This window comes from Odocoileus virginianus, chromosome 18, assembly GCF_023699985.2.
Source record: "Odocoileus virginianus isolate 20LAN1187 ecotype Illinois chromosome 18, Ovbor_1.2, whole genome shotgun sequence".
Lineage (NCBI taxonomy): Eukaryota > Metazoa > Chordata > Mammalia > Artiodactyla > Cervidae > Odocoileus > Odocoileus virginianus.
The window spans coordinates 18,048,975-18,074,364 of NC_069691.1; the positions used below are offsets into that span (position 1 = coordinate 18,048,975).

Genomic DNA, 25,390 nt, shown 5'->3' on the forward strand with positions numbered 1-25,390 from the left:
GTCTGCAGCTGATGAGAAAGTTGATTCATAGGTTTCACAAAATTGTTGAGTTATAAAACCAAAATGTTAAGACTGGAAGAGACTTAGGGAATTACCTAATGCTAGAAAGGCAAATAGTTTTCCTCATATAACAAACACAATCTGAAGAAAAATTGGTGATGGCTAGCACAGGAGAAGGACGTACGTGTGCCCACCAAGACATTCTATCCTGGTCTATCCTGCTTTAACTGAAGCCCTAAAGATTATAAGTAGCTGCTAGTTAGTGCTCAGAATGGATGATATCTGTCTTCAGTTCTCATCCCATGGTTTTTTTTAATCCCAACTAAATCATATTACCTTGTTATATGGTGTCTTTTTTTTTTAATTATGCTGTCTTTTCACATCTATTTATATTGCTTTAGAAACTTAAATTTATCAGAGCCAGCTGAATCTTAACCCTCAAATATTGTACTGGAAAAGGAGCATGGCAGTGATGTTTACAGAAGGAAATACTAAATGAAGTCCCTGGGCTAGGGGGACATTTATGTACATGTTGAACTCTTATCAGTATAGACTAAGTGCCTGTCTGTACCTTGGTCACAAATAATAAAACCAGGAAAGGTCACTGCAGTGTTAATATTTCCCACTAGGTTTAACCTGAACTTAAAACTGATGCTTTCAGACCCCAGATTTTATAGCTGTTATATACTTTTACTTTTACCTTCCCCATTGTTATTGCTGTTTAGTCACTAAGTCTTGTCGGACTCTTGTGACCCCATGGACTGTAGCCCTCCAGGCTCCTCTGTTCATGGGATTTCCCTGGAGTGGGTTGCCATTTCCTTCTCCAGGGAATCTTCCCGACCCAGGGATCGAACCTGTGTCTCCTGCATTGGCAGGTGGATTCTTTACCACTGAGCCACCAGGGACTCTACCCATAATACTAGGTTATGTGATCCTCAGGGAAGACTTAACATTTCTGGGGCCCCAATTGTCAAGCATATTCTTAGCACACACTCCAGGATTGGTCCATTTTTTGTTAATTGAATATTCATTCAGTAAAGACATGTTTAAAGTACTGTGCTATGAAGAGTCCCAACTGTGAATGATCGCAACGCCAGGGCCATGTAACCATCTCAGGACACTGAATATGTAGCTATAACAGAGTTTGACACCCAAATGACATAGTTGCCCTTCCTTCTGTGTGAGGTATCCAGAGGAATTGAAATCTGAATATGTGAGTGAGCAGAAGAAAAGAAAAATTAGATGAATTCTTTCCTGGTCAGGACCCTTTTCATTCAAGTGACCCAAACTATGAAATGCCAATTTCATGTGTCCACAGCCTAAGGGAAGGCAAGTGGGGCTGATGACCAGATGCAGATGATCCTGATGGGAAAAGTAATTTGTTTTAGCAAAAAGTAATTTGCTTTTTATTCTCTTTCTGTGGTTGAACATTTTTATTTGGGATGTAGTAAGAATCAGGTGCCTGCATGGTTATGGTCTCCAGCCTAGTGCTGTGGAGATGGATGTTGAAGGAGTTGAAGTTGGACTGGACAGGAAAAGGCAACCTAATTGTGTCAAATGATTTCTCCTGTCCTGATTACTATGAAAATCATTTTCAAGGCCAACCTCCCTACATAATATTAATAGTTCAATAATAAATGGATCCTGGCCTAAGTGACTTAACATGTATTACCTCATTTGTCATCACAAACATGGTGAAGGAAAGGTATTTTTATTACCCCCATTTTGCAGATGAGGAAGCTGAGGCACAGAGTAAGTATCTTCCCCAGCTTTGAACAGCTTGTTGATAGCAGAGTCAGAATTTGAGCATCGTGGTGTAATTCTTGCATGATGGTATAGAAGTTAGAACATGTGCATGTGTGCAAATCAGAAGATAAACTTCAGTCTGGAATTTGAGGCTTCTCTGAGAACTCTGGGTTTTATTAGTTGTTCTTTGAGACCGGATTCTATCTGCATGTGCTTTGACTATAAAAGGCCTGATTTCTTGGGCTTTCAGCTAGGTCTCAGAAAGGTCTATAAATAGAACTACTAATGGCCAACCGCTTCGTGTCTTGGCAGCGGTTCTGTCTGAACACCCTCCAGCACGAGTGGTTCCGCGTGTCCAGCCAGAAGTCGGCCATCCCGGCCATGGTGGGGGACTACATAGCAGCCTTTGAGGCCATCTCCCCGGAAGTCCTGCGTCATGTCATCAACATGGCGGACGGCAACGGCAATACCGCCCTGCATTACAGCGTGTCCCACTCCAACTTCGAGATTGTGAAGATGCTTTTGGACGCGGGTATGCTGGCAGTCCCTTTCTCTCCTCCAACAGGCTCAGGTTGTGACTCATCTCGAAGGAGCTATCCGACCCACTCCTCAGTTCTGTGACCCTTCTAAAAACCTTTCCATTGCTTTTCCCCATGAGACGGTACGAATCTCATTCTTGAGTCATTCAGGATATTCGTGCTGCAGTTCAGCAAGATGTATCCTTGGTAACACACATGACTCACATTCCCGCCTGAGCTGACTCAGGTAGGCTTGCCGGGGTCATTCTGAAGAGGCAGAATGCTCCTCCTGGGGCCAGAGCCAGAGCTTTCATGTCTGTGGGCAGCGCTCTCTGCTTGGGCCATGACCCCTCTCCAGCCACTTTGCCGAGCTATGCAGTTGTCACAGTGGGGATCGGGCAAAGCTGCTGCAACGGATTGTGGTAGAAGCATCACTGTTCCCGCCAAAATGCACCCTATTCCTGGGAAATCAGCTTTGACAAAAGAAAGTGTTATTCTTGAATCTGAATCATAGTAATAAGAACAGTGAAAATATTTGTTAGTAATTAGAACTCAACCATTCGAGAATATAGCCAACGGATGTATTAAACATGGAGTGAGAGGTTGTTACATAGAAGGGTCGCCTTGAGTAATAGGGAGCTTTCAACTTTTTGTTCAAATTATTATCGATACCCTGAGTCTGTAAGTCACTTTATTTCTTTTTGAAATACGTATTTTTACTTCTAATTTGATGGATACAGAATCCACGGTACCTCAATCTGATGAATGAGAATGCAGTGTGAACATCTGATTTAGAAGATGCAGTGCAATTGTCCAGTTTTCCCATTCTGCTTCTTGACCCAGCTGTCCCAATTTTTTTCTGCTTTGTTTTGGGAACATTAGATTAATGCAGAGACCAAACAAATCTATCTTTTTTTTCTAAGTTTGATTGTTCTCAGTTTAGGGGCCATGTTAGGATAAAACTGTTTCCAGTTTAAAGGAGGGAATTCCAAGCCTCCTTCCCTTCAGACTTTCCAGACTATAAACAGAGTTGGTGATACTCTCAGCACAAGTTACTGTTTTAACAGAGACGTGGATAACATCCGGGAAAGCTAAGAACAGGATTTCAGGGTTGGTTCTGAAAGTAATAGTTTAATCTGCCCTTGGAAATTTTGTATGGGCAGAATATTTTGGTAAACTAAATTATTTTAGTTCCATTGTTGGATGGCTTTGGTTAATCACTTTTCTGGATTTACTTCACTTTTTATAATGCTCACCTTTATAGACTGGGATTGTGGCTCCATAAAGAGTGTTTGTGAATCTAGGATACCGGTAACATCAGCAAAGAGCCGAATGCCAGAGATAGTAAGGAGCCTTGAAGAGCATGTCTGTTCACCCGCTTCTCCACCAAATTTTTTCTTTTCTTTTTCCTTTTCTATGTTAAAAAATATGCAGTATTGTAAATACCATTGTGTCCCCAGTATGCAGTTGTTTAGAACTTAAGAACGTTTTCACCATACCGTCTCTTCTCAATCTCAATGACAGAAACACCCTAAGCACTTTAATTGTATCTGGTCTCACATAAAAAGTTTCTTGCCTGCACTGTCCATTCCTTTCTTTTTATTAGAAAGTGCTGAAGGGACTTAAGGATGCCTGCAGGATAATTTAGGCCCTGTGTGTGTATGTATGCTTAGTCATGTCTGACTGTTTACAACACTGTGAACTGTAGCCTGCCATGCTCCTCTGTCCATGGACTTTTCCAGGCAAGAATGCTGGAGTGGGTTGTCATTTCTTCCTCCTGGGGATCTTCCTGACCCAGGGATCAAACTGTGTCTCCTGCGTCTCCTGCATTGACAGATGGATTCTTTACCACTTAGCCACCTGGGAAGCCTAATTTAGGCCCTGAAGACTCCTTAAGAATTACAGGACTAGAAGAGCTCTGGTTTATTGAGTCTAGGAGTCCCTGACAGTTTGTAAGGGATTTAACTAAAGTTGCTGTCAGACCACAGTTCATAGAACTGGGTGTCATGTGATTGGATTCTGATTCGAAGGGTCCCAAATGAGTCGGAGCATCAAGCTCAGGGTCTCAGAGTGAGCCGTGGTTTATGAGTGAGGAACACCATATTCAGTGTTCCTGCATAAGCCTCTACAAATCTTTCTTTATCTTGTAGCTCTGATCACCTTCTTCACTCCAAAACGGTGATGTTCTAGACAGAGATTAGTGTCTAGATCCCACATTATATTGTATTCTTCAAAGCAACCATTACCTGGAACAGCCTCCCAGACTTCCAGGCTGTTTTAGTTCAACCGCTATTTGCAAACAAGAGGGGCTGTGAAAGCTTGCTGTCATTTCTCACGAGCTAGAAAAAAACTTTTTCTTTGGTTTGGTATGAAAACATCTCTCACATTTCCTTCTGACTCACTCTGGGACTTTGACTGCTGGAGGCCATTTCGCTGGGCTCTCCCATACTCCATACCTTCAGTTTAGGAGGACATTTGATGCTGTTAAAAGACTGGCTCTTGCCTCAAGAGACTCATGTTTTTGCAGACGTATGTAATGTGGATCACCAGAATAAGGCAGGGTACACCCCCATCATGCTGGCAGCCCTTGCTGCCGTGGAAGCAGAGAAAGACATGCAAGTTGTGGAAGAGCTCTTCGCCTGTGGGGATGTGAACGCCAAAGCCAGCCAGGTGAGCACACTTACTTGCAGATTCTGTGCTAGCTGGCATAGCTGTGACCTGCACAAGTGCCCTTGCCACGCTCCTAACCACTGAGCACAGTCCGTGTGGCTGCCCAGTGGTCCTCGATGACTAAACACACCCATGAAACGCTGGCTTAACCACACAGTGGAAACTTCTCCCTTCTCTGCCTTGCATTACATCTGTTTGAAGCCATGTGCACGTGAATCGTGGGTCAGCTTGCCTGTGAGTGACTGGGAGTCTCCACCATCTACCCAGTGGCTGCTGCTCCCTGACTGTCTCCAGATCACAGTGTCTTCCTGCCTGCACAGGGCCCCTCACCCAGATGTGATCACAGTTGACTTGTGACCATCTTCTGAACTTTGTAGCTCCTTGATATCATGAGACGGATCCTCCAAGCCAAAGGGAAAACTGCCTCATGACTTTAGGGTCTTACTTATGATTTCATAGCTCACAAGAAGTGAGTTTCTCCCTGCTTGCCACCACCCAGCCCCAAGTACTTCCCTGTCGATGCTTTCCCAGCATCATTCTTCCCGCTTCCCTTCCCCCAGCACAACCCCACTGTGGGTCACACCCTGCCAACCCACCATGTGCTTCTCAAGTCCGCTGTTGTTTCTCCTCACAGGCAGGACAGACAGCCCTCATGCTGGCGGTCAGTCATGGGCGGATCGACATGGTGAAGGGCCTGCTGGCCTGCGGGGCTGATGTCAACATTCAGGACGATGAGGGCTCCACTGCCCTGATGTGTGCCAGTGAGCATGGGCATGTGGAGATCGTCAAGCTGCTGCTGGCCCAGCCAGGCTGCAATGGCCACCTGGAGGACAATGTAAGCTGTCTCCACGGGTGGAGCCTCCAGGCCAGTGACATGCAGGGACCTGGGGGAGAGGCGGTGCTGCTTGACCAGGGGAGAGAGCAAGTGCTCCTTTATCCTCAAGGATTTGTGTTGTCATCCAGGCCACTTCCCTTCACAGCCCAGCTTGGCAGCATCTTCTGTGTACAGACTAATATTCCCATTAACTGAAGCCAAGGGCAGAAAGAGAAATAGGCCTCACTCCAAAACTTATAAAAGGAAGAAGGTGATGGGCATGTATGAGAACCAGTTCACTAAAGGGAAGTAAACAGATCCACAGTGCAGAAATGAATTCGGTGTAGGACACTGCCAGGTGCATGGAGTGAAGAGGACCAGCTCCCCCCCAACCCCACCCCAGCCCACTTGGAAACCCTTCACTGGGGCCCATCCGAGTGAATAATTTGTGCCCTTTCAACAGCTAGGGGATCCGGACTATCTTGGCTAGCTTTCAGCACATTTTCCCACTCCTTCTCGGGCTGTTCCCATCATTGTTGCTTTCATCTCCTTCCTCTCCCAGTTCCCAAACTTTCCCATTCCCAGATAACCCCTTGACTGGAAAACTGGAAAAAATTCTGAGGAAAGCTGCTGTTCTGGGTGTCTCCAGACCAAAGAGGAGGAGAACCAATAGGTCATGGCACAGGAACTAACATTTGGGTGGTGACAAGATTCAGAGGTCCAAAGGTCCCAGAGGACTGGCTGGGTTGGTTCTGTTTTTGAAAGTTTATCTCTCTGGAGCACAGGTTGAAACCGGGGCTTCCATTGGCCCCAAGTACTAAAAGATTAGAGGGAAAACATTCTCCTTTGCGCTACACTTGAGATCCTGGTAGGCCCACACCAGCAGAAAGAGCCAGTCAGTGCAGGCATTCACTGGCAGGGAGGACTGACTGGCGTCCGCAGTTGCAAAGACCTCCCCAGGAGCACGTGAGCTGCGGTTGCTCCAGATTCCTTTCACATCCGCTGCTGGGGAGGGCCAGCTTCCCGCTCTCTTTCCTTAAAAGCAGTCTGTGTTTCATGTGCCTTGATTCTGTTTGCTCTTCTACTCTCAGCAAAGAACAGCTTGTAGATCTCGTAATAAGAGGCCATCAAGCCACAGTGACTTCCAGAAATCCTGGTCCCCTGTTTGCTTCCTTAGCCTTCAAGGAGCAGGAGGCTATCCAGCTGGCTTCTGGAAGAAAAGTAACTCCCAGAATTCAGAGTGGCAGGGAGGACCCTAAGGTTCAAACCACACACAGATTGTTCCCTGCTGCTGGTGACCAGAAGGGAATCCTTATCCCAGGACTAGAAAGAAAATAATTTGTGCCATATTTTGTCTTTTTATTATTGTTAATTACTTTTGGTTAAAGTATAGTTGATGTCCATTATGCTGTTTTGTCTTGCTACAGCTTTCAGTTCAGTTCAGTTCAGTTGTTAAGTCTTGTCCGACTCTTTGCGACCCCATGAATCGCAGTACGCCAGGCCTCCCTGTCCATCACCAACTCCCAGAGTTTACTCAAACTCATGCCCATCGAGTTGCTGATGCCATCCAACCATCTCATCCTCTGTTGTCCCCTTCTCCTCCTGCACCCAATCCCTCCCAGCATCAGGGTCTTTTCCAATGAGTCAACTCTTCGCATCAGGTAGCCAAAGTATTGGGAGTTTCAGCTTCAGCATCGGTCCTTCTAATGAACACCCAGGACTGATCTCCTTTAGGATGGACTGGTTGGATCTCCTTGCAGTCTAAGGGACTCTCAACACCATAGTTCAAAAGCATCAATTTTTCGGTGCTCAGCTTTCTTCACAGTCCAACTGTCACATCCATATGTGACCACTGGAAAACCCATAGCCTTGACTAGACGGACCTTTGTTGGCAAAGTAATGTCTCTGCTTTTTAATATGCTGTCTAGGTTGTTCATAACTTTACTTTTATATCCATCTAAATTCCTGCATTTTAATGGAATCCTAACTGAAAATTTTCTTTCCCATATTTAGTGTTTCCCCTCGTATATCCATAAGATATATTCCTGCGAAGCAGCAGGATTCAGTGCTTAAATGTAGGTGTGACTTGGAGTGTTCTACAAGGGTGGTTAGGGCTGTAGGACCCACTCCCTCCCCAAGAGGAAAGTTAAGAGATTCTTGGCAAATTGCAGGACATCAGAACAGACACCACGCTGCTTGATGGCTCATTTGTAATTATAAGAAGAAAACAAAAGTTACGTTTCTATCCCTGCCTTTGCCTACTGCCCCCTGCCTGTGGGCTAGCTGAGTGAATTAAGAGCCCTTCATGGGCAGCCTGTTTTTGTTGAGACTTCCCTGTGTGCAGACATACACACTGACCACCGTGAGGCGATGACACTGGCAACGGGCTGATCCTTGTCTGAGGGTGGGGTAGGGGTTGTGCCTTTATCATCCTGACATCCTTCAGGCTTGGTGCCTAAGAGGTCCAGAGAGTTTCCTAAAGAACTGAACAAACAGCTAGACTGGGGAGCCTTACCCATTTGAGAGGGACCGGTGCTGTTAGCTCTTGGCTACCGGGAAGTTTGAGAAACCCAGCCTGCTTTGTTTCCGTCTCGTCTCCAGGATGGCAGCACTGCGCTCTCGATTGCCCTGGAAGCCGGACACAAGGACATTGCCGTCCTGCTATACGCCCACGTCAACTTCGCCAAAGCCCAGTCTCCGGTCAGTGTTGTCCACCTGGCGTTCGTACACAGGCTGACAGCCACCAGACTAGTTGGCCCCCTTCCTCAGGGAACTGACAGGACCCGCAGGTTTCATGATGATTCTGAAAACCAAAGTTTGAATCTAGAGTATAAGAATTCATCATTTTTGCCCCACCCAGAGGGCCAGGAGTGTTAATGGTTAGCACGGCAGAGGCTGGATGCCTGCTTGTCCTCACACTCTTCACGGGAAGGGTTTGTTCTGGACAGAGTTACCCAAATGGCACATTTTGAGCCCATAAATGCACATTGCCTTCCTGGCATCTTTCTTAAAGCAGACAGTGAGCAGCAGCCCGTGGTCCCAGTGTTCCCTCTCAGCAGGAAGTTGACTTCCCAGGACAGCTGGAGGTGGCTCTGCCAAGCCCCCTGGCCTGAGAGCAGCTCCCGCTGGAGGACTGTGTATGGGGTTCCAGCCCTCCTGGCTCTGGCTCATGCGTGGTACTTATGGAGTTCCTGTGTCACAGAGGACGCATCTACCTGAGGTCATTGATTAACCCCCAGTTTTTTTTTTTCCTTTCCTTTCCTGGTCTCTAGGGCACCCCTAGACTTGGAAGGAAGACATCTCCTGGTCCCACCCACCGAGGGTCATTTGACTGATTGTGTGCAAATAGCCGTCCATTTACATGCCACCACTAAGCTGCTAATTGTTCCTGTTGGGCTGACAGATACTGAATGTACATTGTGCCTGAACTCACCAGCAAACAGAACACAGAAAGCCAGGGGCTGAAGGCTGGAGTTGCCAGTGGAAGCTGAGCCAGCAAGAGATTTCTGGCTAGGCACACACGCCTCCCTTCTGGCCATCTTCCCTCTGTGTAGGGCACACTTGCTGTTGAGTCTCTGCTCCGTTATGTACAGTTGTAGGAAATTGTAACCTGACCTGAGTGGGTGACTTCTGTTACTTCTGTTCCTGCTCTCCACACCCCCACCACTGCTGAAAAGTATCAAGTTCTCACTGGCATGGTGTTTTTAAAACTTTTCCACAAGTATTTATATCTACTAAATGTGGACCCATTGGTATATTTACTAAATGTGGACCCATTGGAAAGTTCTTTGAAAGCTCCATTCCAGGATGGTTTTGTTGATTTTCCTTTTGTCTTTATTATTTTGAAATAAGGAAGTTGATGACTTTGATCATGAATGAATCAGGCCTGGGCTGGTAGGTTTCTGGTTTTAAAAATAAAAGGTGGAATGTCTCAATAAGTGTAAAACTTAACAAAAGGAAGTTTATTCAGTTGGTTTTATCTAGGTGGCTGTATTATATGACATTTTATACAAAGGATATCTATATAAAATTTACACAGTATTTTGAACTTTTATATTCCATAGTAACTGAAGACATGAAGAACGACATGTAATGTTGCCGTATTTTTATTAATAATTGCACAATTCTGTGTCTAATGATGAAAGTTGAATTGTGTTAGAGAAATTGGCTATCCATTGGCCTCTAGAGAAACATAGTGTAGTTCTCCATGTATTTATGGATTCCTTTATCCCATGTCACATTTACTTTGGTCTTATATGTATTTAAATGTTTGAAGTGCCTTAGACTCTTGCCATATTTTCAAAATAAAATTTCATTAAGCTCTTTTACTTGTCCCTGCTTCATTTCTGACAGCTGTCTGCCTGATCCTTTTGACTTACAGCAGTGGCAGTGAAAGCTGATGGGCGGAGGGTGAGTGCCCTGTCCACTTGTCTTAGGCTCCAGCAAAAGGAGACGCCTCCAAGCGCATGACTCCATCTCCAGCTCTGCTCATTACTCAGGTTGCACAGCAGGAGTCTCAGACTTAAGGCCTAATTAGGCAGACAATTCATCAGACAGGTAACCTCACAGTTAACTCCTAAGCTAACTCTTCTCTCGTGCAGAAGCACTGGTCCTTGACTCTAGTTTGGGGGGCAGCTGCTGGGTGACTGGTTGAAACCTGCAGGGATGAGAAAGGAAAGATGAAACTATACACACATTTTTCCAGCTGTGCTGTTGGCTCAGCAGCACCTGTTTTCAGATACTTTGTAAAAGGTGAAGGGAATGATTCTCATATGAAATGAAGAAGCATGGTAGCCAAAATGCAACTGTGTTTTGGCACAATTGCTGGTGGTGAACTTTAACCGGTGCCATTTGTGAGAGCCCAGGTGTATTGGAGACGCATCACTGAACCAGGAAAGTGAGAGCTCAGGTACTTGGAGTCGCGAGCACCCCTTTCCCTCCCATGATGGATCTGCTTGCTCTGGGATCTGTGCTAAATTTCATTTCAGATAGTTATTCAAACCCAAGTTCCTTCAGACCTGAAATAGGACAATAAATTAAAGTGGAAGAGTTGGTGTTTGAGGAGAAGTGGGGCTGTGAGTTTTCTGCCACTTAACAGCATGACACGCCTTTTGAGCAAGGAAGTATCTCAGGTGGTTTGCAGTCCTCAGAATTTTCTTTGTTTCATTTGAGAATGGAAGGCACTCATACCTTCCACGCATTAGAAAATGAATTCCTACATCTGCGTGCTGCATTTCAGGTTTCTTATGCTGAGTTCTGCAGAAGCAAATGAGTGCTTGTTGTATCTCGAAGGAGGTATTTACGGAGCTAACTTCTGGGTAACACATGCTGGCTTGTTTGCTCTGCTAGCTCTGGGCACTTAGAATGCTTTTTATCTTGGGATCTTGGCACACTATAAAACCAGCCTGACTTCTCCCATTGGGACAGCTGCGATTTATGGAGGCACCATTCCATAAAGGGATTTGTGGCAGGAGACTTGGGCACAGTCCCCAAGTGAGGGCAACAGAGGGCTGGAGACTCCTCAGTGTATTGTCCAGCTTTAGTGAAGAGAAGGCTTAACCTTTAAGTGACAAGAGAGCCAATTTCCCGGACATCCTTGTCCTAGAAATGTGGAGGCTAACCTAGAATCCTCCCCAAGACAAAAGGTATAAAGCAGCAGGAAACTGGAGACTGTAGTGTTGAAAAAAAAAAAAGCAAAACTGACCCCTTGTCCTCCACCATCATGATTAAATGGACTAAATCCTGTGCTTACTATGGGGGAGGAGGCCTTGCTCTTGGCAGTAGTCCCCAAAATACATGCAGTACTGGACCCTTCTTATAAGTTACCAGTACACTAATAAGAAGAATTTTATCCCAGACTTTTGTATTAATAATAATGAAATACTGCAGATATATAACAGCTCTTGCAGATAGAATCAGGTAAGAAAACTGCTATTTTTTTTTCCCTCAAAGGAAATAACATTTCTTTAAATCCTAATGATTTAAAACCTTTTGGGGTCCAGGGAGCCTGTTGCAAGTAGAGACAGTTTTATTTTTGTTGAGGCTTTTGTGTAATTGATTCACAGCATGCATAAGAATTTCCTGAAGGAGCTGATGAAAATGCAAATTCTGGGCCCCACCCTGAGGATTCCAATTCTTAAGGTCTGAGAATCTGCTCTGTTATCAAAGCATCCCAAGTGTTTCCCAGTGTGGCCATTGGTCCACACCGAGAATGTTATCATTCCTGAATTATAAGATGCTATTCATATGTTCTTTTCCAAACAAGTTAGGTGGGGTGGGGAGACCTATAGCCAAACAAGAAACCTGACATTGAATCATTTATTTTTGGTGAGTAGTCTTCGTGTGGCATTTTTCCACGTTCAGTGACGTTTCTGCATCTCCTGGAATAGTCATTACCAGACGGCCAGGGATCAGGGCTGCCCCCGATCTGTTTTCTGTGTTTATGGTATAGGAGGAGGAGGTGGCTCTGTACATGAATGAGTGATGGAAGTTAAGCAGGCAGACAGCTCTTGGAGCATTTTCCTAAGTTCATCTTTTCTTTCCTTCACCACTTCCTCATGAGGCAAGACTTATTACTGTACAGGAAAGAGAAGGTCATGGCCTGTGGCTTTGACTTTGGAATAAAGGCCATTTTCTGTATTCCTTTTTACTGAAAGAACAGTCCTTGTTGAGCCCTGGGCCTTAGCCAGAGACTATTTGGTGCTTTCTGCCATACGGAAATTACTAATCATACGTTCACTTTCTTCTTATTCAGCATGGCTGTAATTTAGAACTCAGCTGATCATAAAAATATATTTAAAGTACATTTTGTTGAAGGGATGTGGCTGAACCACTGGTCACAGTGTTCCAGGGCTGCCCAGGCTTGCCCTCCTTCCCCGCCAAAGGCCTGGCTACTTCCTATGGGGAGGAGTTGGGAAGTCACATCAGCTCTTTAAGGGTGAAAGATGGAGCGAGTCCGCACTCGTCATGGTGTCCCTGAGATACCTGGCCTGAATTCTGGCAAGGATTTTGTAGAGAAGCTGGAAGGCAAAGTACCGGTGTAGCCTGATTTTGAGGACATTTGGCGAAGGGCTGGCATTTTAGGAAACCAGCTGCCCTCTGCCTCTCCATTAAGACTATTGATTTCATAGGCAAGGGAATGGGCACCATATCCCTAACTTTCAGATAATAGAAGCTGCATAAAAAATATTCCTAAGACCAAATGGCATTCTTATATCTGGGGGAAAACATATGTTTTACATTTGTTCCCCATTCCCCAACTCAGAAAGGTCCAGTTAACTCAGCCCTAGAACCCCTATGAAGGGGAGGAAGAGAAAACCCCTGCCCTGTAGGTGGGCAGGAGCTGCTCTGCCCAGGGATGTCAGGGGCAGCTCAGCACTGGAGAGGCTGGCTGTCGGGGACCTCGTGCCAGCAGGACGGGCCTCTTACTTCTCATGTGTCAGGCAGCAAAGAGATTCTGGCTGTGACTCCATCTGCTCTGTTATGAAATGCTGAATGTGCTTAAACAAACAAGGTAATAAAGGCAACACTCATCAATAAGGGTCTCAGAAAGTTCAGAGAGTTCTCCCTGCAACACACGCCCCCAAACTCTGTCTGAAATATGTCCCTCCCCAGAAAAGCCAGCCCTCTGACAGGAAGCTTCCTAAGATCAGCCTTCCTGCTTGGGTTTGTAACACCTGCCAGGACTGAAGAGTTCCGGTCCCTGGCTGATAAATCCGAATTGAATGAATGAGTGTTGGAAGTCTGAAGGGTGTTCTCATTAGGAAGGGGAGGGAGAGGCCTGAGAGGGGCCGGGCACCCCCGACAGCAATCTTGCCCCTAGCCTTAGGTAGCTGACCTGTTAGGTTTCTTTGTGATCATTCGTCAGGCTGTATACTCATAATTTATGTACTTTTCCTGTGGGTGTATTAACTTTAATATTTTTTATTAAAAAATAAAAACATTTTATGAATTAAGATATTCTTGGGGAAAAAAAGATATTGATTTTGTTTGAAGGTTAGTAGGAACAAGGAGATAGTGAATGTAAGACTTAAGAACTCCGCCCTGTCAGTTCCTGCCAGTTTTTGGGTTTTTTTTTTTTTTGTAAACAAGTTTATTTAAACAACAAGACGCTTGACTTGAAGGAAAAACTGTCTAGGATTTGTTGTACCCGGATCGCGGAATCCCACGAAACACGACAGGAGCCGCGGATCGATGCAAATGCAGTGAGGAACTTCATTACAAGCTGGAGCAGGGACTCTCTTCACACAATGGCGAAGGAGCCCCGAGTGAAAGCGGCGAATCTTTTTTATACTGTATAGCAGGGGAAGCGGGAAGGGACGCTTAAGGGGATTGGCTAATTCATACTGTGCGCGGGAAGGGAAGCTTAAGGGGATTGGCTAATTCATACTGTGCGCGGGAAGGGAAGCTTAAGGGGATTGGCTAATTCATACTGTGCGCGGGAAGGGAAGCTTAAGGGGATTGGCTAGTTCATACTGTGCAACAGGGGAAGCGGGAAGTCTTGGTGGGGTGAGGGTGGGGGTGAGGGACTTTCCCGCCCTTCTTAGATTGCCTCGGGGTGGGGGGCAACTTATCTCCTTCTGATTGGTTGATTTGAAAAAGTTTTTTTCTTCTTCTCAGGACGGGTTTTTACTCAGAATGGCAGTGCTATCTAAAGTGGAGTCGTTTTGAATTTTTCTTTCACAGGATTCATTTCTTTTAGAGTAATTTATCCCTGCTTAAAGACAGATTGCCCTACATGTAACAGCTACGTACTAAAAAGTTATAAAATTGTTCTTGGTTTTACACTGATAAATGAAAAACATTAAAATTCTCCAATCGAACAAGGTATGCAAGAATTTTTATGTTGTTCTTTTTTTTGTTAAACAGTGAGAGCAAAATAACTTACTGGAATATAAAGATAAGAGCTGATGAGCTAGCCACTAATGGAGAAAAGGGGGTATTTTCACAGAATCGATGTTTTTCCCTATCCCATCTCCATTTTATATTGATCAAAACATACCGTTGGCCACTTAGTTTAAAAAAAATGCAATATGTTTGTATACATACACCAGTTACTTTATGTACAATAAATGAATGAGGAAGGGGAAATGAAAGAATAGAGAAACTATTACTGTAGTAGTCAGAATGTGGTGGAACCAAATTGCAGTTTTCTAATTGAGAATGTCTTCTTGGTCTGGGAGAACAGAATTCTAGAGTAAAGTAGCAGGTTCCCTTTTTAGTAGACACCTCCTGTCTGCTACTGGAATATGATTGTATCTTCATCTCCCAACTCCAGCTGTGCAGTTGTGTCTATTTCATTGATTGACTGCCTGTCAAATTGGAATCTGATTTGCTTCATTGACAAGCCCTGTTGTTCACAATAGGCTTTCATTAGTTTACTAAGAGGCCTCTTAATCTTTTTTTTTTCAACAAGACAGTTCTTTATTGCTACAAAACTACTGTACGCCCAACCCATCCTAGAGATCATTGCAGTAGGCAACTATGGGATTTATAAAAAGCTAAAAGTACTTACATTGAATTATATAATAGCAGACCCTGCAATTAACAATGCTGAGATAGGCTATAAGATTTCCTAGGTCTAGTCAAATTCTCTAAGTGAAGATACTTTCTTTGTTTAGGTTTGCATGTGTTTGGTCCCTGAAAGTTAAATATCATCCATCTGTTGATTTTGATTGCTGGTTTTTGTTTCATTCATTCACAGGGCACATATTCAAGTTTTTTTAAAGGCATATCTTTCCACATCTCTAAGTGTGGCAAGAGTTTCTAACCTGGGATAAAGTGTAAACTCTTTAAAGATATTACTATATGCATTTTGTATATTGTTTTTTTTCTTTTTTTCCATTTATTTTTATTAGTTGGAGGCTAATTACTTTACAGTATTGTAGTGGTTTTTGTCATACATTGACATGAATCAGCCATGGATTTACATATATTCCCCATCCCGATCCCCCCCTCCCACCTCCCTCTCCACCGGATTCCTCTGGGTCTTCCCAGTGTACCAAGGCCTCTTAATCTTAAACTGCACCACAGAACCATCCCGCCCCTCCACCTTCAAATTAATATGATCATTGTTCTCAGTCTTGACTTCTTCCTTGGGCTTTTTATCTGCCATGGTGAGTGCTGGAGTCTCCTAATTGCCACTTCACAAAAGAGGTACCAGGTCTGCACAGAAAGAGCATGCAAGCGGCACCAGGAGTGGCAGAAGAAGCAGGCCCCTGCCAGTTCTTTTGTGTCGGTGTGCAGCTTTGCACAAGTGACTTTGTGACCCAAACATATCACCTGCAACAGGAGTCATCCAGATTGTTTTCAGCTCCTCCAGTTGTTTTTCTGGGTACTGCCCTCCCACTTTTTTTTTTTTCATTTATTTTTATTAGTTGGAGGCTAATTACTTTACAATATTGTAGTGGTTTTTGTCATACATTGACATGAATCAGCCATGGATTTACATGTATTCCCCATCCCAATCCCCCCCTCCCACCTCCCTCTCCACCCGATTCCTCTGGGTCTTCCCAGTGCACCAGGCCCGAGCACTTGTCTCATGCATCCAACCTGGGCTGGTGATCTGTTTCCACTTTTGACTGTAGGCATGACCGTGTGACCTGCCTTGCCCATGAAACCTCAGTGGAAATGACATGACGTATTCATTCCAGATGGGAGCTTTCAAAGCCAGTGTGCAGCTCCTCAGGTTCTTTATCCCCATCATGGTGCTCATGGAATCAAGTGTGCAGGTGGAAATCAGCCTGGCTGCCCCAGGGACTGCAGGGAGTAGCAGTCCAGTGCTGACCTGTGTTACAGGTGTATTATAGACAGTACAATAAATCTTGATGACATTAAGTTAGGGATGTTAGGCTGTAATATGTTACCACAGCATAACTTAGGTTTTCTTTATTGATATAGAAATTGGTGCCAGGAAGTGGGTGCTGCTCTAACCAAAGGGCTTAGCAGCTGATGTGTGGACAGCAGGGACAGTGTCATTGGGGGTTGAATCACAGAATACAGAAGACTATTTGAATGGCTCTTTCTTAGTTTTCCAAGGATGCTCTCAGTTCAGGACCATCCTTGATGCACAGGAGAGAAGGTAACCCACTACTGAGATGTCTTTGGGTACTAAGGACTCAATCTCTTTGGGAAGGAAAACCCTTTCCTAACTATCTTGTGAGACTGATTGTGTCTTACCAACTTGCATTTCTCAAACTTGATCACACATCAGAATCCCCAGGAGGGATCTTAACAACACAGACTATTGGGCCCCACCCAGAGTTTCTGATTCAGTAGGTCTTGGAAGAGGCCCAAGAACGGGCATTTCCAAGAAGTTCCCAGGTGATATTGATGCTGCTGGTCTGGAGACCACGCTTTTGAGAACCACAGCTCAAGGGAAGGAGTGTTATAAGTGGACTTGCCCTTGTCTCAGCCACAGGTGTCTGCTGGATGAGACACCTAAGTGTCTGCACTCTCTAATCTTTGTGGGATTTCCTTTGTTTGTTTGCATTTTCCTGTGACTTAAGTCTTATAGTTAGCCTGTTCCATGTGTGGAACTTTTGCTCCCCAATTTAAAAACGGAATCTTGCAAAGCTATGATTGTCTGGTGGCAACTCTTTCTTTCTACAGCTTGTATAATAATATCGAGTGTTTATAAAGCCTGTGTTCATCCAGAATTGGGTTTTAAAAATTGGTCAGAAGACTTTACTTGAATCACAGCAGTCTTGTAAGAAAAAAATGGCCCACACATAACACTTAGAAAGAAATCTTTATTTATGCTAATCCCACTGAGTGTCTTTTTGTGTTGGCTTGTTCCCTCATGAATGCTCATTGAGAGAAGTCACGGCCTCCTCCTGAAACCCCAGTGAGGCAGGGGGGAGCGGAGTGAGGCAGGGAGGATCGGGTGTGCGACGTTGCCGTCTCTCAGCTGCCACCTCTGAATTCCATCTCTGTGTTCTTACTCTACCATCAGGCAGAGGCGTACAATGGTTTCCCTTTACAGAGCCAGGACAGTGGTCATCTAGACACCCATGCCAAGGTCGGAGAGACAGAGGCATCTGTGAGTGACGGCCTCTGGGGCCCTTGGGACCGAGAACCAACTTGAGGGATTTCCCTGTCTAAAGGCATGATGTGCATGTCCATAGTCCCAGGGTCAGAGACTGAATCGAGATGAGTAAGAGGGAGGAGAAGTCAGTGTTTCATTGGGAAAGGGGGAAACTTGTTGATATGCTCCCCCTCCTATAAATTAATCTCTCAGAGACAAGACTCACTTTCAGAAAGAACACTTGCTGACATTGATTGATCACAGGCCTTGAATAACCAAAGAATATTAATGACGTTCCTCTATATGCCTCACTCAGTCATTGTCAGAATATATGAACATATGTATAACCAAATAGCCAGAAGCTTGGTGTCGATCTTAAAAACCCTGCTCTGTGTTCTAGTCTACGTAATATTTTAAAAGGTAGGAAAGAGTACTTCTGTTTATCTTCATGTGTCAGAGTTTGGGATCCCAGCTCAGGAGGCCAATAATCCTACCATCGCTAGAGCATAGTGAACTTGGGACTATGAATTTGCTTTGCCAGGTTTGTATCTGTGCTTTTAATCTACACTGAAATTACAGACGCCAAGCACTGCCACTACCCACCAGTAAGTCTTACAAAGACTACTTACCCACGATCTGTATGTGTACTGACCTCTACATGTAGATGCCAACGTGAGAAATACTAACTGCTACAAACATCCCGCTGCATCTGGGTAGGGAAGTCACACATTATCCGAAGTCTATGAAAATATAGATAGGTGTCACTTTTCTTGTCTTTGCGTCTCCACCTCTGTTCACGTGATGCCTGTTAATGAAGAATGACTTTTCACTTGTGCTCATTTGCTGGCTTCTACCCAGATACTAAATCTTTCTAGAATTGAAGACCAGAGAAAGATATTCACTTTGGGGTAATCAATGCACGTGAAGACACAACCTGCAGGCACCCATTTTATTTGAAGGTGAAAGTTGCTTCTAATAATTCTTCCAGGGGTGCACCCCACTCTTGATTCTAAGTGGGTGTGTCAGTTATCTATGGCCACGATAATGCTGTGTAACACACAGCTCTCAGAGCCTCAGCGGCATACAACAATAAGCAGGTGCTGCTCACATGTCCAGGTGGTCACTGGGGTGGTTCTGCCAGTCTTGGCCAGTCTCACTCACTTCTGTCAGCTGATTGAGGCCGGCTTTGGCCAGGCAGCTGAGGCAATTCAGGCCTGTTCCACATGCCTCCTGCCACATGGATAGCCCAAGTGTGTTCTCATGGCTGCAACAAAAACACAAGAAGGACAAGTGGACAAGGCTCCTCGAGGCTTAGGCTCAGAACTGGCATGTCATCATTTCTGTGGCATTCTTTCAGCCCCAGAAAGTCACAAGACCAGTTCACATTCAAGGAGATGAGGAAGCAAGTTCTGCCTCTTGTGAGAAGAACTGAAAAGCCACGTCAGTGTGTTTGGCTGTAGACAAAAAAGTAAAGGATTCAGAACCGTGAAATGCAGTAAATCTTTCACGGTGAAATCCTCCCCCAGTGATAGTTCTGGCCAGGATTTGGTGGTTGCTTAAGAGATACATTTCCATTACCCTTCTTAAATACCTGCGGTAAAGTGTGGAGGTAGTCAATCGCATCTTCTCTTGAGGCTGATGTTTCAGAACGTTTTTACAGAGGAGGCCTTACATAAGTCCTCAGCATACCTTTATAACTACCATGATTGTCGCCACAGGGGAGCTCCTAACTAGAGTAATCTGCCACAGAGCATCCAGTGACTGTGAACCTCAGCAGTGGACAGAAAATGGTAGCTTGTTGAAAATCCTGGTGAGGTGGGAAAAGGGCCCAAAATCAGTGGGAAGAGAAGAGTGTTGTCACAAAAGGGTCTTGGGAGCTTGTGTAACGTGTGAAAGTATTAGTTGCTCCACCATATCCAATTCTTTGCGACCTCATGGACCATAGCCCACCAGGTTCCTCTGTCCATGCAATTCTCCAGGCAAGAATACTGGAGTGGGTTGCCATTTCCGTCTCCTGGGGATCTTCCTGACCCAGGGATCGAATCCAGGTCTCCTGCATTGCAGGCAGATTCTTGACCATCTGAGCCACCAGGGAGCTTGTAGTAAATATTTTTCTTAATGTTTATTTATTTGGCTACACGGAGTCTTAGTTGTGGCACGCAAGGTCTTCAGTGCGTCATGCAGGCTCTTTCTTCGTGGCACGCAGACTCTAGTAGTGTCTCCTGAGCTTCAGAGCACATGGGCTCAGTATTTGTGGCTCATGAGCTCAGCTGCTTTATGACAGGTGGGATCCCAGTTCCCCAACCAGGGACTGAACCCATGTCCCCCACACTGCAAGGCAGACTCCCAACCGCTGGACCAGTGGGAAGTAAATAACATAGCAATAGTTATAGTAATAACTATTTGAGAAGGATCAGGGTGAGGTACAATTGAGGGAGCAGCTAGATGGCTCCAGTCTGTTCTTTCTGGGGAGCCTCCACCAGAAAGCGGGAGGGGAATTTGATCTCCACAGCCTCTGGCTTCCTCCTGGCAGAATCAGAGATGACTGGCATGAGTCGTGTTGGAGTCCCCTTAAGCACTTAGCTGGCAAGCTTGATTTTCACCCCAGGCTGTGGCTGCTTCCTGTGGCCAACAGAGAAAAGCCCCATAATCATTTCTGAATTCTTGTCCATGGAGTTGCTCTGAGCCAGTCTTACCACGTAAGTCCAGCTCAGTCTCTGGGCACTCGCTAAGAGGTATCACCCATACTCTTTGATTGGGCTTCCCTGATAGCTCAGCTGGTAAAGAGTCCACCTGCAATGCAGGAGACCCCAGTTCGATTCCTGGGTCGGGAAGACCCACTGGAGAAGGGATAGACTACCCACTCCAGTATTTTGGCCTGGGGAATTCCATGGACTGTATAGACCATGGGGTCGCAAAGAGTCAAACACAACTGAACGACTTTCAAAAAAAAAAAAAAATACCCTTAGACAGCTGGCCCTAGCCTAACATGTAACAGAGTGTGGACGTTGGTTGTACCATGCTGGGGGTGTGAACGTTGAGGTGGGGATGGGGCAGTTGGCAGAGAGGAGAGCTCTACTGCTTGCTAATGAGGTGAAAGGAATCCCTTAATGGTATTGTAATCCTTCTAGCTTACTCTGGATATAAGCTGTCTACTCACTACTGAATCTACTCAAATACTGAAGCATGCATTCCTGGTCCCACTGGAGCACACAGCAGTCATCACCTTAACACTGCTTCTCACACCTGATGGTAGAAGAACAAGGGTAGGAACTATGTTAACTACCAAACACGGTGAGAGCCACTGAAGATGATGTGGTTAACCAGCTGAGGCTTGATGCTCCTGATGCTCCTGGAGGAAGTCTGAAATGCCCGCTGGCCCATGGCTTCAGGCAGACTTGGAAGCTGTGCATGAGCTGAGATGGATGTCTGCTTGCATCCGTGTCAGGGAGGGAGCCCAGGCCAGGCCAGGCATCCTCACCGCAACTGACGTGCTTGGAGATTGTTTTCTGTGCATGGGCTCCAGGATCACCAGGGCCAGGCTCTGCTACATCTGCAGTTCCTTTCTAGAGGCCTCACTTTCCCCACAATCAAAATGGCATGCACAACCAGCCTCATGTGCTGAGGCTGAGGAGGGTGCCTGGCACGGAGTACAGTAGTACAGTTTAGAACCTGCTCAGTGGGACAGATTCTGCACAGCGTTCATGCAAGGCATTCAGAGATACATCTGAAGGGCAGTTGTGCAAAAAGGGAAGAGGGGGCTTTCCTGGTGGCTCAGTGGTAAAGAATCCACCTGCCAATGCAGGAGATACGGGTTCGATCCTTGATCCAGGGAGATCCCACATACTGTGGAGTAACTAAGCCCCTCTGACACAACTATTTGAGCCTGCGCTCTAGAAACCAAGACCCGCAACTCCTGAAGGCCACATGCCCTGGCGCCCATGCTCCACAAGAAAAGCCACCACAATGAGAAGCCTGCACACAGCAACTAGAGAGTAGCTCCCATTCCCTACAAGTAGAGAAAAGCCCATACAGCAACAAAGACCTGGCACAGCCAAAAATAAGACTTTTTTTTTTTAAAAAGGGAAGAGAGGAGCTGTGTTGCCCCAGGAGGAAGGGGGTCTGAGTCCTAAGCCAAAAATACAACAACCAGCACACAACACATGTTTTTTTAAAGATATTTTGATGTGGACCATTTTTAAAGTCTTTATTGAATTTGTTACAACACAGCTTGTTTTATGTTTTGGTTTTTTAGCAATGAGGCATGTGGGATCTTAGCCCCCCACCCAGGGATCAAACCCACACCCCCTGCATTGGAAGGCGCAGTCTTAACCACTGGACCACCAGGGATATTCTCCCACACTCAACACATTTAAATGGCACCCCACATGAGACAGGGACCAGGAACTAAGTTCATTCAGCTAAGTCAACAAAACAGATGTTTGTTCAACTAAATAAAGCCTGAATGAGCACTGCTGGTCCCTCTGTGCGGGTGCTTGTTAAGGGATGTGTAGGCATTCTGAGGTCCCCGCCAAGGCTGAGGCGGTTGTCTCCACTTCCTCTGAGCCCTCCAGCTCACTTCATTCATCTGTGCAACCTGGCGTGTCGGCTCCCCCTAGTGGCCAGTGGTGAATACACCCACGCATGAGCCAGTCAGGAGTTACGAAATCAGTGTATCTATAAGCACTTTCCTGAGAAGGCAATGGCACCCTACTCCAGTACTCTTGCCTGGAAAATCCCATGGACGGAGGAACCTGGTAAGCTGCAGTCCCTGGGGTCGCTAAGAGTCGGACACGACTGAAGTGACTTAGCAGTAGCAGGAGGATAAGCACTTTCACAAATCAAATCGGAAATCTCAAGGTTGAACCATGCAGAATAAATAGTAAAGTTCATGAACTTTACATATATATTTGTGTGTGTGTGTGCACATGCATGCCCTCCAGGTCACAAAATAAGGTGCATTTGTTACAGGTTAAAGTAGAAGTTTAAAAAGTTTGTAAAACCTAGATCAAACATGATGGAACCAGGTCCTCCATAGTTGTGATTCCTCATGGCAAGGAAGAACCATCCTCAGGCACTCCTTTTGTTGACTCATTCTGAGCCAGGGATTTGGGGGTAGGGAGAGGGTGCAATCCTTCCTCATTGAGGAGAGAACAACATAGGTGATAGACAGCCACAAACACGTGAAAGAAATAAAAGCAGGTTACAGTGCAGCCCGTGAGAAAGCATGCAGCAGGTAGAGCCAAGAGGAGATGGGAGGCCTGGGGAGACTGGTCCAGAGCTATGTCCTGAAGGAAACCAAGGGCATGAAAGTGCGAGAAGAAAAGGGATTTTCCCTCACAGCAGGCTGCAGCTGGAAAGGACTTGGGGGCTGACGCCACCAGCACCTCATCTTTTTCCTGATAACACATATTTATATCCTCATTGACTATTAAAACAGTCTCAGAGTTTATATAACACATGTCTGTCTCCTTCAAAGTCAGCTTATTTCTCCCTCTCTGCGTTTGACTTCTCATTATGCTAGATTTTTTTTTTATTGTGGTAAAAAAATATATATAACATGAAGCTTGCTGTTGTAACTGTTTTTAAGTGTACGATTCAGTGGCATTGAGTACATTCACAGTGTTGAATCATCAATCCCATCGTCCATTTCTGAACCGTTTTCATCACCCAAACCTGTAACCACTGAGCAGTAACTACTCACTTCCTATTCAGCTTTGCCCCTGGTCATGTTAGTTCTACTTTCTATGTATTTGCCTTTCTAGATATTTAGTGAAATCATGTAATTCCTGTCTTTTTGTGTCTGGTGCATTTCACTTAATGTCTTCAAAAAAAAAAAAAAACACATAATGTCTTCAAGTTTCATCCATGTTTTAGCCTGTGTCAGAACTTCATTACTGTTTCTGGCTGAATAGCAGTCCATTGTATATGTGTGTGACATTCTATTTGTCCATCTATGGATGGACACTTGGGTTATCTCACCTTATTTTCAGTGAAGGAACTGAAGTTCTGAGTCGTTCAGGGTCACCCCATTACTTACTGGGAAGCCGGATCAGAGGGACCGAGTCTCCCACCTCCTAGGCCCAAGACACTGCTCCAGGCTGCTGAACATGACACCCTTTTACTTCAGGTTTTCCTCTGGTGTCAAATAGTGAAAATAACAACAACGAAACCTCATATAGCACTTAACTCCATCCCAGGCACTGTTCTGAGTGCCTCATGCATGTTAACTCATTTCCTCGTTACCACAAGACCTGTGAGGTAGTTGTTCAGCATTACTTTCCCCTCTTAACAGAGGCGGAAATAAGGACAGAGAGGTTCAGGAACTTGCCCACTGCCACACAGCAATTAAGTGACAAAGCCAGGCCAGGCACCCAGCTCCAAAGTCCCTACGCTCAAAGACTCTACCACGCTGCCCCCAGCCTTATAGAGAGAAAAGCTTTCTTCACCAAAGCCACACGTCCCAGTTTCTAGTGTCAGAGACTCAATTCCAAGGGCTCTTTCTCTGAGATTAACTCAGGAAGAAAGTTTATCCCAGAAAAGAGACTGCAAGTTGAATCTCACCTACCTTTTACACAAACGCCCATGGCTCTAAAGTCTGCATGGCGTCTCAAGGGACAGAGTCTTCTCCCCTGACCTGGATTATCTGGAAACTTCAGGGCAAAGGAACATCCTCCAGGCCTAGAACTGGTTCCTTGAAACATTCTAGATTCTGCTCAGTTAAGGGCACAGGAGTCTGACCCTGGGGGTGCCCTGACTGCTGAGAGTGCCGTTGGTTTTCCACGTGCCTCTGAGTGTCACTCTCCAGATTACCACAGCCACTGGAGTTAGGGTGAAGCCAGTTACCTGAAGAACCCAGAAGAGTCACACAAGTTCCCGACAGCCCTGCCCCAGGTATATTTATATCATGTGACTTGTTGACTAGGACGATGGAAGCTTCTAGAAAGAAAACCAAAGAGAATCCATAGCTGCTTTCTCCAAGCTTCTTATACTCAGAAAAGCAAGTGCTGAAGAAATCACTCCCATCCTAAGGAGGAGGAAACGGGAAGGAGTCCTGCTGTCTCCAGTAAAACAAACAAGGACGCTTAATTTCCAGGCACTGCCGAGAAGATGTATTATTACAAAGTCTGAGTCCCAAGAGACTCTGTCCTTGCGGTGTGGCTGTCTGAGTTCTCTAGGTTGTGGTTTCAGCCAGGAAGTCGAAGAACTTCAGCTGATGGGTCAACAAGAACAGAACTTAACCTGCCACAGCACATGGGGCTGTAGCTTTGGTAAGATGTTCAAGTGTCCTCCCGAAGCAGCTAGTTGCTGGCTTCTGACATCTCCTTTGGGGAAGCTACAAATTGCTAAGTCTTCCCAGGTGGTGCTAGTGGTAAAAAAAAAATAAAAAAAGCCTCCTGCAATGCAGAAGACACAAGGAACATCAGTTTGATTCCCAGATTGGGAAGATCCCTTGGAGAAGGAAATGGCAACCCACTCCAGTGTTCTTGCCTGGAGAATCCCATGGACAGGACCCTGGTGGGCTACAGTCCCTAGGGTTGGAAAGAGTTGGACACAACTGAGGATGCACAAATTGCTAAACAGCAAGAAAGGGCACAAATGCACTGCGATTCTATG

At 45.4% G+C, this 25,390-nt stretch overlaps 2 protein-coding genes across 9 annotated transcripts in view; one reads left to right on the forward strand and one right to left on the reverse strand.

Annotated features, from left to right (window-relative positions):
- KANK1 (KN motif and ankyrin repeat domains 1) overlaps positions 1-14,577 on the forward strand; it is a 213,963-nt gene extending 199,386 nt beyond the window's left edge. For 6 of the 8 annotated variants that reach the window (XM_070480399.1, XM_070480400.1, XM_020907957.2 and 3 more), the window contains 5 exons: positions 2,059-2,278; positions 4,792-4,934; positions 5,569-5,769; positions 8,350-8,448; positions 9,021-10,072. In XM_070480399.1, the coding sequence (XP_070336500.1) occupies positions 2,059-2,278; positions 4,792-4,934; positions 5,569-5,769; positions 8,350-8,448; positions 9,021-9,083 (726 nt within the window). In that variant the 3' untranslated portion in view covers positions 9,084-10,072. Of the gene's footprint in view, positions 1-2,058; positions 2,279-4,791; positions 4,935-5,568; positions 5,770-8,349; positions 8,449-9,020; positions 10,073-10,129 lie in introns of those variants that run through there. The other 2 variants (XR_002316668.2, XM_020907958.2) reach the window with 2 other exon arrangements.
- Positions 14,578-14,986: 409 nt separating this feature from the next.
- Positions 14,987-15,862, reverse strand: LOC139039495 (small ubiquitin-related modifier 2-like). Its single transcript, XM_070480402.1, has 2 exons — positions 15,750-15,862; positions 14,987-15,137 (listed from the first exon to the last, which is right to left on the reverse strand). The coding sequence occupies exons 1-2, from the start codon at positions 15,860-15,862 to the stop codon at positions 14,987-14,989; spliced, it is 264 nt and encodes an 87-aa protein (XP_070336503.1).
- Positions 15,863-25,390: the final 9,528 nt, after the last annotated feature.